General features: G+C 39.1%; 1 protein-coding gene across 8 annotated transcripts in view; it reads left to right on the top strand.

Annotated features, from left to right (window-relative positions):
- The window catches only part of MEIS2 (Meis homeobox 2), a 223,599-nt gene that overhangs the window by 205,510 nt on the left and 4,579 nt on the right, over nt 1-13,510 (top strand). For all 8 annotated transcript variants that reach the window (XM_072624919.1, XM_072624923.1, XM_072624918.1 and 5 more), the window contains exon 10: nt 12,328-12,386. In XM_072624919.1, coding sequence (XP_072481020.1) covers nt 12,328-12,386 — 59 coding nt within the window. The remainder of the gene's footprint in view (nt 1-12,327; nt 12,387-13,510) is intronic.

Raw genomic sequence — 13,510 nt, 5'->3', positions numbered from 1 at the left:
CTCTAACAACTATGTTTATTTTATGTGGGTGATTAATTTTAGTGGTTTTTTTCTTTTTGACTAAAGCAACCCTAACATTTGTAGCACTGGGTAGGTTTCTTATTTATTATTATTTTTTTAAAGTGTTAAAAAATCTCAACCTCTCAAACTAGAATACCACCTACAACTCAGCAAAGACCAGGAGGGTTGAGAAAAGGGTCTTCAGAATATTGCCACTCGTCCTCACTTCTTTTCTGCTACATCCTTTCTTCTAAACCAGCAGGAGAACTGAAATAAAGATAAGCGCCTAGCCCATCCAAACACTTCAGGGAAACATCAATCTGATCTTTTTAAGCCCCCCTGCTGATTTAGAGAAAGGAACTCAGCAAGGAAATGAAAGGGATAGGGGGATATTCACATGCATACCCCCTCCTCAGCACCAACTCTTTTAGGTTGCTGATGCTGAGTTAGTTTGTCCTGAGTTGAAGGACTGGGACTTCAGAACCATTTGTTTCACCACCCTTTTAGGGGAAGGGATAGTCTTTTCATCATAAAAGTCAATTTGAAAAGTAAAATATGGTTTTAAAGGGCATTACAGTTTGGGAGCCATCATACCTAATGGGGGTCTCATTTAAATGGAACATTTTTAAAAATCAATTCTATTCTAATTGAGAAGCCACCACATAGAGAAAACTTGCCCTTAAAAAAAAATTGATCACTTTGTGGTACTGTTTAACAAGTCCATAGTCAGTCCTCTTGGAATTTTCACACGTGATTTAAAAAAACAACCTTTCATCTAAGTCACCATTAGACAAGAAAGTGATCACATTTTAGCACAAATTAGACCTTCTGTATATAAGTTGGCCACAGGCCTCCAAAAATCAGGCCTGTAAATTCTCTGGACACAGAGAAAAATAATAGAAATAAGGCTGTGATTTCTTTCTTACTGAAATATTAGCAAAAATCACTCTATTTTAATGATTTATTTCTCCATTTTGAGGGAATGTACTGTGGGAAGAGGTTTATTTGGGGATTTGTTGGTGTCTAGTAAGTCAAAACAAAAAAACATTTCATTTAAAAAATAAAATTTTACTGACAATTGAAAGTTATATGTTGATATACCACAGGGAGTGTATTTTTAGGCCACTGTACCCTCATCAGGGATTCTTTATGAAAAGCAAATACTATTCTTTTGATACAAGCAGCTGGCCATACTTTTTGTTATGGCTCTGTAAGGCAGATAATTTGGGAGGGAGGAAGAGAGGAAGGATGAGATGGCCCCCAAATCTATTCATTTGTTCACCAAACATTTATTAAGTTTCTGCAATGTGCGGTGCCCTGAGGTAGGCCCTTGGGGGAGATACAAAGATAAATGAGTCATGTTCTCATCCATTAAAAGGATTACATTTATATCCGTACATTCAGTCCTAACCTCTCTTGCTGTTGTCTAGTCCTGTAGATCGTCCAGCTACCTATATAGCATCATGATGTGGTAGAAAAAGCACTGAATTTGAAGCACAGATATGCCGCTTACCTGAATAACTTTAGGCAAAATACTTTGATTCTTTGGGCCTCAATTTCCTCATCTGCAAAATGAGGAGATTGGACAAAATGACCTCTGAGATCCCTTTAACTCTAGATCTATGGTCCCATGAAGTGTCTTAGTAGAGGGAAATTTAATGTGTTGATAAAAATGTCTTAAAAACAAAAATAAATTTTTTAAAATCTCATCTTAAACCCATACCTTAACCACCAAGATGAGATTGTTCCCTAATTTTGACATTGCCATTAACTACATTATCACCTTTCCAGGTGTCAAGTTCTATCTTGTTTTTCTCTTTTTTTTTAACTTTTTTGTTTCCCACATAGACGATTCATCACCCAATTCAGAAAAATGCATTCTCTGTCACTTCTTTGGGATTTTGCTGTACCTTTTACTCTAAGCTTTTGTTCAGATCACCATCACCTCATCCCCATTACAGTCATAAAACTAATGAAATAATCGTCCTCAAACACAGTTTTCTTTATGTGACTCAAGAGTCTACGGGGACGATGTATTTGAATCACATTAAATCTAAACTCCCCTTGGCATTTAAGAGCCATGACAACTTGTCTCTTTTCTAAAGAGTGGCAGTGCCAAATACTAATGACAATACTACAGATATAGTATGACCAGGGCAGTGGTCCATGTGCCCACTCATTTTGGACAATATGCCTCTATTACTGTAGCCTTTGGTTTCAGTAGCCTTCTTGGCCAACTCATCATTCTCTGACTCATACTGAGTTCATGGTCCATGAAACCTCCTCCTGCCCCTATCTCTGCTCAACAATTCTGTTTCCTCATGAACTGGTATCTATCTATACCTGCCCCATTCTGTACTTGCATGATATTTCTTTGAACCCAAGATAATGACTTACCTGTGAGATTACCTCTAAATTATCCTGTATACAGCTTCTCTTCCCTTCCCCCTCCTCCATTAGATTGTGAGTTTCTTAGGGGCGGGAGCTGTTCTTTAGAGTTTAGGACAGTGCCTGGTACACAGTAAGTGATTAATAAATGCTTGATGACTTGCTTTCTGTTGCTAGTGGGTTATTATTGAATATCTCTTCACGATTGATATTCTTTTCTTCCTTAGCTTACCTGCCACTGGCCTCTTGTCATTCTCTCCCTACCTTTCATACCACTTCATGTCATCAGTTCATTTTTCTACCACTCCATATATATAAGGATCCCCCAAAATTCTGGATGTGGGGCTTACTTCTTCTCAGCAAATTTGTTCACTTTGTGACGTTAGTTATGAATTTTATCAAGGATTCCCAAACCTTTCTCAAGCCCTGAACTCTTCAGAGCTCAATCACGTTCCCAGCTTCATGTTCAAGATAACACCCGATGTCCCAACCACACATCACACTTAACATGTACAAAACTTAACTAATAACCTCATTCACCATCACTTCTGAAGGAGAGAGGAGACCCTGCCCTTTTTCTTTAACTGTTGTGTGTCTGATAATGGTACCACCATAACCCCATTTACCTCTGATATCTTTCTGTATCTGTTTCTTTCACAGACTTCCCGTGTCTAACCAGATTCCAAGCCCTGTCAATTCTAGTTCCCTAAATGTCTCTCGTACCCACCCCTTCCTTTTCATTTTCACTGCTACTATCTGGATCAAATGAAATATCTGTAAAGAATGTAGCAGAGTGCCAGTCATACACTTGCTTAATAAATGCATGTTACATTCCCTTTCCTTTCCCTCTAGTTCAATCAACTCTCACATGGACTATATCTAACTGGTGCTCTAATTCAATGGGGTCCTGGAGAGTCAGATGCACCTGGAAAATGGCTCAACAAAATTGATAGATACAAGTCACATAAACAAAAGCTCTTTGGGAATTCCTTAATAATTTCTAAGATTGTAAAAGAGTGCCTAGACCAGAAAGTTTGAGAACTGTTGGACTACATGATCTTCATGGTCTTTTTCCAACTCCATGTTTCTCTGTATCTTTAGACCAGAAGCCATCTGTTTTCCTCCCTTCTGTAAAAGAAGATTTAGCCAATTTTGAGTTTCCAAAGGATTTATTTACTTACTTATTTTTTAGATATTCATTCATCACTGGCATATAAGTAGTAAGTTCTAGGAAAATAATTGGTGAAAATGGTGTAGGTTGATTAAAAAATGCTGGCTAGGAAATTCATGAAGCATCTTTTCCAGCATATATTCCACAGAAATAATTTTCTACCTTTCATACAAAGCTTCATTGACCTGGCAGGGTGATCCTCTTGAGAATATGATAATGAGCGTGAGGCCATATTAATTCTTAGCAAGTAAGATGTGGGTGGCATATTTGGTAATTTCCCCAAATGTTATTCAGGGAGGCTTTTGTCAGTGTAAGTTGGTGATAATGAGACCAGCATTATGGAAACCAATGCCTTGATGATTTGAGGGTCACTTTTGCTAAAGTATTTTAATACATTTTCTTCTGTATTTAAGTGATCAAAATTATTTTGGGGGGATGGACTTGTAATTTCATTATTGTGAGGAAATCACTTCTGGTGTGGAAATTCTCTCCGCTGACGCAAAGCACAAGTTGATCTGTGCCTTATTAGGCTTAGAGAATTGCTTGGGGGCAGCAAGAAGTTTGCTCAGTCACACAGCTAACATGCATCCAAGGAAGGACTTGAACTCAACTCGCCCCTCACACCAACTCCAGTACCCAATATAATACGCTGCTTTGTCTCACTACATCTAATGAAGACTATAGAAAGATTCGACACATCAAACGACTTTGATTTTGATCTGTTTGGTGACAGATATGAGGAAAAAATAAGTTTTTTCCAGACTATGATTTTTCTCTTCAATTTAAATATTTTAATGACAATGGCAGGAGGGAAATGACAAAAATTTGGTCAGTGCCTCCAAAAATAGAAGCTCACTTAGGGTAAAATTTGCTGTCAGGAGAAATGGAGTGTTGTTTCTGAACTCAGGAACTGGTAGTTCATGTGCAACTTGGTCGTAGATGGTTGCTACAATAAGGCTCCTTTCATACAGGTGTGTTTATGCCCCAGGCTTGCTGGCCAGAGTCCATTCCATTTACAGAAGCTGAATTAAACAATAACTACCGCATGGCAAAAAGGGGGAGGGAGAAAAAGGTGAGCGTCAAAGGAGATGCCTGAGAGCTTTGTTAGGGCCAAGAAAAACCCTGCTGCAGTTGTCAGAGCTTGTTGATGTTGCAGGGAAAGGCACTTTTTTTTTTTCTCCTGGATTTTGTGGTTCTGCCTTAGGAAAGAGAGTAAAATAGATCGGAAGAACAAAGTCCTACTCTATAAATCAGCAGCTGCTCCTTGCCAGATCAAAGGAGTGACATTTTTGCTTCTGGACTACTTGTCCACTTGAGGGCTTGACAGGCAGCTAACAGCTGGCCTGCTCTCCAGTCTAGGAGAATCAGCCTACATCTTCTTCAGAGCGGATGACAAGCTAATCAGAGATATATCCATAGCACAGGGCATAGGAGTGCACCTTGATCTCTTCAAACACATCTAATACATAATTGCTAAACAGCTCAGTGCATTTTTTTTCCTGGCAAGTTAATGCTTAGGTAGTTTCCACTGAGAAGTAGGATAGAGAATTAATACTTCCATCAAAGGTAAGCATAAAAGTTAAACAGATACTAAATTCATCAGGATTCCCTCCTCTTAGGGAGAATTAGTAAATGACGAAAACTTAATAGCAACTCTCCAGAAGCGTCTGTAAGTGACTGTCAGGTGACTTAAGTGGTTGAAAAATCCAGTCTGGAGTATCCAAACAAATGAACAGGTTTGAGAATTAAGGATCCATTTGAAAATGGCCTCACCTGCTGATAGACCAGAATAAAATTGCCATGTGCCTTTGGTATTTGGGAAAAGAGGTTGTTTTCAGAATCTCTTCTGAGTGGTAGGTATACCAACCTGAAATTTAAATATCAGTCGTAAAACTTTCAAAGTAATTCAGCTTCTAGGTGATTCTCATCAGCAATAAATCAAGTACAAGTTTGTGGTGATAACGCTACATCCGATGTCTGTTGACTTAGCATTTTATCTTGAAAGGGATAGATCCCAGTTATGTCTTGTCTCCTTGGGTTTCAGGTAACTCCAGAAGAATGTATTTATAGTTTATGATAAATAACCAAATATGAATAATCTGATGGTATTCTAAAGAGTAATAGTGCTTCAAAAACCATAACCGCCTGGGATGTTTTGTTTTGTGCCATCAGGTGTGATTAAATTCAGGGAAAAGTGTTTCCTGTTGCTCAGCATTCAAAAAGATATAAAATGAAATTTTTTTTATCCAGCTTGAAATTTCCCAAAAGTTTTTGCTCCTGTCCGCACCCTAAAAGCTACATTGTTAGTTACAGAAGGCTTACAGTACATACCCCCAAATGAATTAGCCTATCAACTTTGCTTTACTGATCTGGCTTTACCTCCAGGAAGTTCATAATCATGTAATAAAATGAATGAAGTTGTTATAAATTGTTCTAGGCCTAGGGCAGGTGAGTAAAATGTTGTTTTTGGAGTTCAGGATACATAGAAAGCATGTGCATTAAATTTTATTTGAGCAAACAAGTCTGGCCCTGTGTATAGGCAGATTAGGTGGCAGTCTATACAATAAGAATCAGAGAGCAATGAGAAGTCCACGTGCCCCAAACATCTCCCTGACTACCTGCCACACTATTTGAAATTCGCACCATCAGAGTTACACAATACACTTTGTATTAAGACACTGTGAACAAAATGCCCCTGATGTGTTGAATGAATGTTGCCTTGAAGGTATATCATCAATATGAAATCTTAGCAACTGAAGGAACCTCCGAGATCAGCTAACCTGACTCCCTTATTTTACAGAGATGGAACCTAAAGCCCAGACTGCTTAAGTGACTTGCCTTCCAGCACACATGGCTTTTTAGATTAACAGAAGTTTGCTTATTGGATTGGTTAACTGTCCTCTCTGAGAGAACACAGGCCTTTTTTTTAAAGGAGGTAGATAAATTCTGAGAGAATTTAGTAGAAAACCATAAAAGTCTGACACATGGCATTATTGAGGAAGTCAGGGCCCAGGGTTGTGTAATTCAGTAGAAGAGACCAGGTAGTCAAGTCATCCCAATGGTCTTGTAGTCAGGCAAGGCTGAATGAGCAGGCAGAGGACAACCAAGAACTAACCTTAGACCCAAACAAACAAAATAAGATATATTCAGTTGTAAAGGAACTTTAAGAAGATCTTATTTTCCCCTTCTTTACAACTGTTTCTGTATCTGCTTCACTAGTAGCCGTCCACCAATGAGAATGTGTTCATAGAGCTGCAAAGTATTTGTGACCTTGGCTAGCAAAATGTCTTCATTTCCTTCGGTCTAGTAAGCCGAAAAATATGGGTCAGAATACCATTGAGGTGATCCTGGGTAAGTTAATAGACCTCTACGTTCCTCAGTCAGCTTCTTGGAATTTATTTTCTAACCTGTCTGGTTGTGATCTGTACTGGTGGAGGAAATACCCCACTTTGAAAAGAAACATATAATTGTGGTACAAGTTGAGTTTTGTGTACAAATCTAATATTGCATTAAGTTGTCATTCTAAACTCATGGAAAATATTTAAAGCTTATGGAAGATTATTCTTCATTTACATCTACAGCTATCTAACAAGGCCTACTGTCTATCCATTGATGTAAAATGGATTTGCACACATAACCAGCCATTCATGTGCCTGAGCTCTCATTCCAAATCATCAGACTGGCTTAACTGACTTAGTCCTTTTAATGCATTCTTTGCAAAAATCTCACTCTTAGCCAGAATCTCAGCATAGAGGGAATTGCTTTCTTGTGATCTTTGGGGTAAAAAAAAACATGAGAAAACTTAATAACTGAATTACCTCTCTGTGGGTATGAGGAAGAGTTAAAAAAAAAAAAGGCAAAATCTTTCACTGCTGCCAGGGTTCAAACATCTTTCCTGCAACTTTCAATTTCCTACTTTGAACATGAGACCTCCATGTATGAGTGTTTGTGGTAGGTGAACGTGGAGGTGTTTTTAATTTGTGAAATGTTGAGATCCAAATTTTTGTGCTGCCTGCCACATCTCCTTGCACTGCCTCCCCCCACACACGTTTATCTGATGGCCCCTCTCTAGTCAACAGTTCAGTCCTATCCATGACTTGTACTAGTTGTGTGACCCTGGGCAAGACACTTCACCATGTTTGCCTCAGTTTCCTCATCTGTAAGATGAGCTAGAGAAGAAATGACCAACAGCTCCAGTATCTTTGCCAAGAAAACCCCAAATGGGATCCTGAAAAGTTGGATACAACTAAAAAAAACCCAAAAAGCAAAATGAACAACATTCTGCTTAACCCTTCCAGTGAAAATGATGCAAGTCTTCATTTTCTTGACTGAGGAGAAACTTCAGACCTGGAAGACTTCCAGGTGACAGCACTTTGCCTTGCATTTTCTTAGAAAAGGAATGCTGCCTAGAGGAATTGGTTACCAGGTGTGGCATGAAGTAAGTGAACCAGAAAGAAGGGATTTATCAGCCATTTAAAGGAGAAGGGGGAGGAAGGGAAAAAAAAGAAAAGAAACTCAGCAACAATGAGGAATGACACCCAAACCTACTTCTATTGGTCTGAAATATGCTTTGGAGTAAAAACATTCTTTAAAAGAAAAACCAAGGTGGTCAGATTTCAGTTGCAGAAACGTGTACAGAGCCATGTAGTTTGACTCTCCTTTAGGGAGGATATTGGTCTCCAGGAGATATCATTCCAGGAAAAAGATGACTCTCAATGATAATCACTGATTTTTTTTTTTTTAGCATATTTGTTTCCTCTGAGGAAAATAATGAGGGAGAGAAGTTGTATTGTTTTCAGAATGCCACTAGATTAAATGAAAGAAGTTCTCTTGCCACCAAGGTTGGTTCTATTTTAAATATCTCTCCCCTGGATTGAAGTATCTCCTATTTAGATGAATTTTAGATAGAAAGTTTGCAGTTCTTAAAACATCACAAGGTGCTAAGTCTCAGAACTTCTTTCATTAAAAAAAAAATCTCACACACAAACTACACAATCCCCAAAACGATCTTAGCAGCTGTTTGATACCTAGTATCCTCCCCCCCCCCAAAATTCCACCTTTTAGTGATGTAATATTTTCTCAAGATGGATGCCCATCCAATTCTCACAAGTGGACCATTAGAGAATGGCCTTATAGAATGTATAGCAAATTAATTTTAAAATATTGGATAAAGAAGAAATGAAAATAGGAAATAATTGATAGGACTCTTTTTCTTTTCTTTTTTTTAAAGTTGGGTAAAGTCTGATGCATTTTGGTTCTTTGGATGCCGCAAACAATTTTTTAAATGTTTTGGGTTTGGCAAAATCCAAAAAAGTTTTTGCCAAGACCCTCTTTTCTTCTTATTTGTAAAACCTGTGTGAAATTCAAGGATAACTTAATCCATATGTGTCTGATTCATTTACACTTAACTCATCAAAATGTTATTTTGTAAGACTCATTTAATGTCCAAGAAACCTTCTGAGCTTTCTTTAAATAAGCCTTTTGTTTCTGAACCAATAAGTTGAATTTTTCCATGTGAATGAAACTTGGACCTTCAAAGGTTCAAGTTCAATAGTTCGCAATTAGAACCTTCAAATTTTACAGGGAATCTAAATGGATAGTCATCTACTACCACTAAACCAGCCTAATAGAATGTCCACATTTTGCTGAAATATAAAGAATTGCTTTTAAATAGATCAAAGGAAATGGAAAAAAGTTTGCATGTTTGGGATAATCCTATGAAATGATTATGGATAAAAATTTCCTTTTTACCAATACTAAGCAAATTAAAATCAGACCTAGCTTGGGGGGAAAACAATTTAGATGTGCTGAAAATTTTGGTGTGTTTTCTGGTAGAAAGACTTCTGGCTCCCATGGCAACATGGAGGGTTTTTTTTTTAATGTGAAAGTTTCCTTCTAATGAGCAATTCATATTATTGCTAATTATTTTTTAAACCATCTGCAATATTTATAAGTGGTTCCTTGATCAAGAGCTTTAGCTACCTCAATAGTTTCTTGTTTAAATTCTATGTCATCTTGGAAAAGGTGGTAGAATTATGAATGTGGACAGAAATGGCGATGTGTGGAATATGTCACATTTTGAGGGGAAGGCAATCTTGGAAATTCCAAATGGAATCAGTGCACAAGAGCAAAAGGTCTATCCTTTGGGGGGAAAAGGATCTTATGGACAAACCACTTTGGAAGTTCCTATTGTAGAATTAAGCTGAACTGGACTCCCCCCCCAAAAAAAGCCACTGCCATAACTTCTCATGAATATCAAGTCCATGCCATGGTAACTTGCTGCAAATGTAATCCTGGAGTGGCATTTCCAAGTTCAGTGTGCCTATAAAGACCTGCTAGGACACAGAATGCTTTTTTAATGTTCTGTATTGTTGCATAAACCTCATTGAAAAACCTTTTGAGCAGACCCCCCCCCCTTTTTTTTTTGCTAATGTAAACATTCTGAGGAGTATCCAAAGAAATGACCTTTAAGTGAACCTTTAACCTTCCCCTTAATTATTTGTTTGAAGACAGTGTGGAGTTCTCCTGCTGAGAACTAAGAACCATGATGCCTTGCTGTTCAGTGAGTGAGGGAGTGTTTGGGGGAACTGGGGAGAGAGAGACATAAATAAGGGAACAACTACCAGATGTAAATAATAAAATAGTAAAAGGGTGAAATTAAAAAGGGAAAAAATAGCAATTCGTTTTACTCAAGGAGTTGGAGGAAAAGGCAAAAAAAACAAAGCTCAAAACCAGGATTATCACGTAGTAGCCCATAAAGGAGGCGAAGTCTTGCCTCTCTGAACAGTCCATTAGAAGCTTCTAGGAGGAGAGAAAACATTCTTATCTGGCTTTTCTGATAATCTCTATTGGCCTTAACTTTAGCTGATAAAAGGTGACTGGGATGTAAAAGGTTCAGGTCAGTTCTCTGTTGGCACAGCTACAGAGGTGAGAGAAAAAGGTGAGAAATTAAGCCCCTCTCTAAGACCCTTTGAACAGAAGAAGGGAAAGGAGCGTTGCTGGAAGTCCCAGGGATAGGTTCAGATGGTTGAACCTGGTTGAGATCACCACCAGCATCTCCAAATAAGCTGGGCGAGGGAGGGATGCAGATCACACTCTCTCTCTGTCTTTTACTTGTATCACCCAAGCTTCCCCTTAGCCAATCCAAAGGCATTTTTCGACCACCGAGTAATACTTTCTTAAGGGACCAAGAAGGTTTGGGATACAAGCACCATATGCAAAAGAGGCCTTCGATGTTCCTTGGGCATCTGTCTAGCGTAATTCCCACTAGAGTGCTTACTGTAGGTATAAACAAATTATTGTGTACTGTCTTTTCTCCTCTGTGATGGACTTTAACCTTGTAGGAGCTCCAAGTCCCTCCTTGACGCTCAGCTAAGAATGCTGGGATTCTGCTGCCTAATCAGCACCAGTAGGAGAGGAAGGTCAGGCGGAATTGAATTTTCAGTTCTTGACTGTAGCAGTAGCAGGGGACCATGGGGGCACAATGATGGTGAACCAGGATTCCCGAAGAGGAGGGGAGCGAAAGGCCAAACTTCATTAAGGCAGATTTGTACTCAGGATTGGAAAGCGAGGGGGAAAAATCTTCCAAGTTGTGGTTGTTCCATGTTATTTTTATTTGTAAGCCATTCCCTAACAGTATTCCAGCATGGAGCACAGGCACATGCTCGCACGGCTAAAAACACAGTGTTATGAAATCTTTATGGAAATTCCACACTGGGCAATGGATATGTCTCCAAAGTACAGGATGAGTGAGTGTACCTGGCAAGTGGTAGAAATTGCTTTGTTTTCATTAAGTTTGGAGAAATAAAGTGGATTCTTTTTATCACCCTACTTCAGTCTGTACATGAATATTTGATGGGCATTATTAAACATTAAAGGAACATGAAGTCGGCACTTATTTTTGGGTTGCCAACAAAATTAGATCCAGGCTTTTTTTTTTCTTTTTTTTAACCAAGTCACTAACTGACTCTCTCCCCTAACATTCCTGTGATTCATCCACTACCTGATTTTAAGAAGTTACTTTGGGACTAATATTAAACATGTGTACCTGAGGTAGCCCCCTTTCTGGTGAGTTGAAAGGTGCCTCAGTTTATGGTTGGCAGTTACCTTATCCTCTGCCCTGGGTGTCCCGGCATTGGCTGAAAAGGTCGCCCCCAACTGGCACTGACCTCCAAATGACCCCTGACTTTACAGGCTCGAACTGCAGGAGTTGCTGGAGAGCAGAAGTCTTTCTGGGCCAGCACTTATGCTGCTGTGTTGGTGATAAAACTTCAGACAGCCTAATTGATGGCTCTGCTGACCTAACAATACCTTGTGAAAGCAGAGAGTGCAAAGCCTGGTCCTCATTTATGGCCAGCTGCAAAGGAAAGCTGAATCTCCCAAAGATGGGGGAGCTGAGGAGGGGGAGGAGGAAAAGGAGAGGGGGGGACAGGGAGGGAGGAGAAGTCTTCCAGCCTGTGAACTATAACCAGGTCCCTACTTGTTCTGAGAGGCAGAGACATAATTGTAATTTACCAGAAGTTCTCCTTCCCATTTAGAACTTTATTTTCCCAGGCTATCCACCAAATTGGCTTGGAGTTGGCTAGCGACATGATGGGAGGTGATGAGCCAGTTAACTATTTTTGAGCATTTAGGGGGAAAATTGCCTTTAAGGTCAAACCATACTTTCCAATACATGCGCCACTGTATTGAAACTGCTGCAGTGTTCATGCAAAGGTGTTCGAATTGCCCAGAAAGGGTCTGATGAATGGACTTCTGTTCTGTTCCAGGTTTATTAATGCCAGAAGAAGAATAGTGCAGCCAATGATTGACCAGTCAAATCGAGCAGGCAAGTCCCAAGTAATATCTGTATTCAGATCCCACAGGCTCAAATCCTCACCAAGTTATTCTTCAAGGAGTTTCATCACCTGGTAAATAAATGCCTCCACCAGGCATTCTGGGAGATTATTTTTTTTTTCTTATGTCCCCAGAATTCCGCTGTAGGAAGCAACTTCACTAATTGGTGCTAATTGGATATTTCCCACCCTGACTCTACTGAAACTGCTTTTTATTTTCCCTCTGAATTGGTAATTGGGTCCAAGTACCAGCGCCACAAGCAGTTTGTTTGACTGTGAGCTCTTGAATAACTCATTGCTTGTCTGCATCCAATCAGCAAGACAAACTCATTTTCTTGCTACCCACAACTCCTCGGTGTATGCGCTACTTTCACTTGTGGAGGATTCGCTGTAAAACTCATTGTATCCATTCATTTGCTTTGACTATTCATAAAGGACTACTAAAGCCTGACATGCTACATTACTAGCATAATTTTTTTTTATTAAAAGATGATTACCTTTGTTTAGAATGCCTCAGATCCATCCTATTAAAATATGTGTGTTTTCCCCCCTCACAACATCTCCCATTTTCTATTAAAACATTCATAATATGTTACTGTTCAGAAGTACGCTGGCGCAATGCTAATCATTCCACTTCTAATATGCATTTCCTCAGCTTACTGGGGAGTTGTGGTTTCCTGCAATGAGGTTATGGGATAAAACTGTTCTCCATGTGGTGATGACTGTTGTCACTAACAAGGGCTTTTTAACTTGATGGTGATTTCGCCTGCTGCTTTACTTTCAAGGTTTGAAAGGGTTATTAATCCTTCGGGAAAATCTTCCCTCCATAGTACTGAAATTTCTTTTCCACTAATGGGTGGGGAAGGAAGGCAAAGCAACTGTAAGATGTTAGGTTGAATTTGCTGAATGTTGAAAACATGGAATGCCCAAAATATCATTTAGAACTCTTGTTTACTAACACTGCTGAAACATAGTTGGATTTACTGGCTATATTTATGCGTGCCATGGAATGGCTCTTGAGATCCACACAGATGTCCACATCACAAAATCCAGATGAAGTAGTTTTACTAAGGTGATTGTGTACTGGTTGCTATTTAAACATTCCCTCCCCCGCCCC

The sequence above is a fragment of the Notamacropus eugenii genome, chromosome 7, assembly GCF_028372415.1.
Source record: "Notamacropus eugenii isolate mMacEug1 chromosome 7, mMacEug1.pri_v2, whole genome shotgun sequence".
Lineage (NCBI taxonomy): Eukaryota > Metazoa > Chordata > Mammalia > Diprotodontia > Macropodidae > Notamacropus > Notamacropus eugenii.
This window is presented reverse-complemented; position numbering and strand designations above follow the sequence as displayed.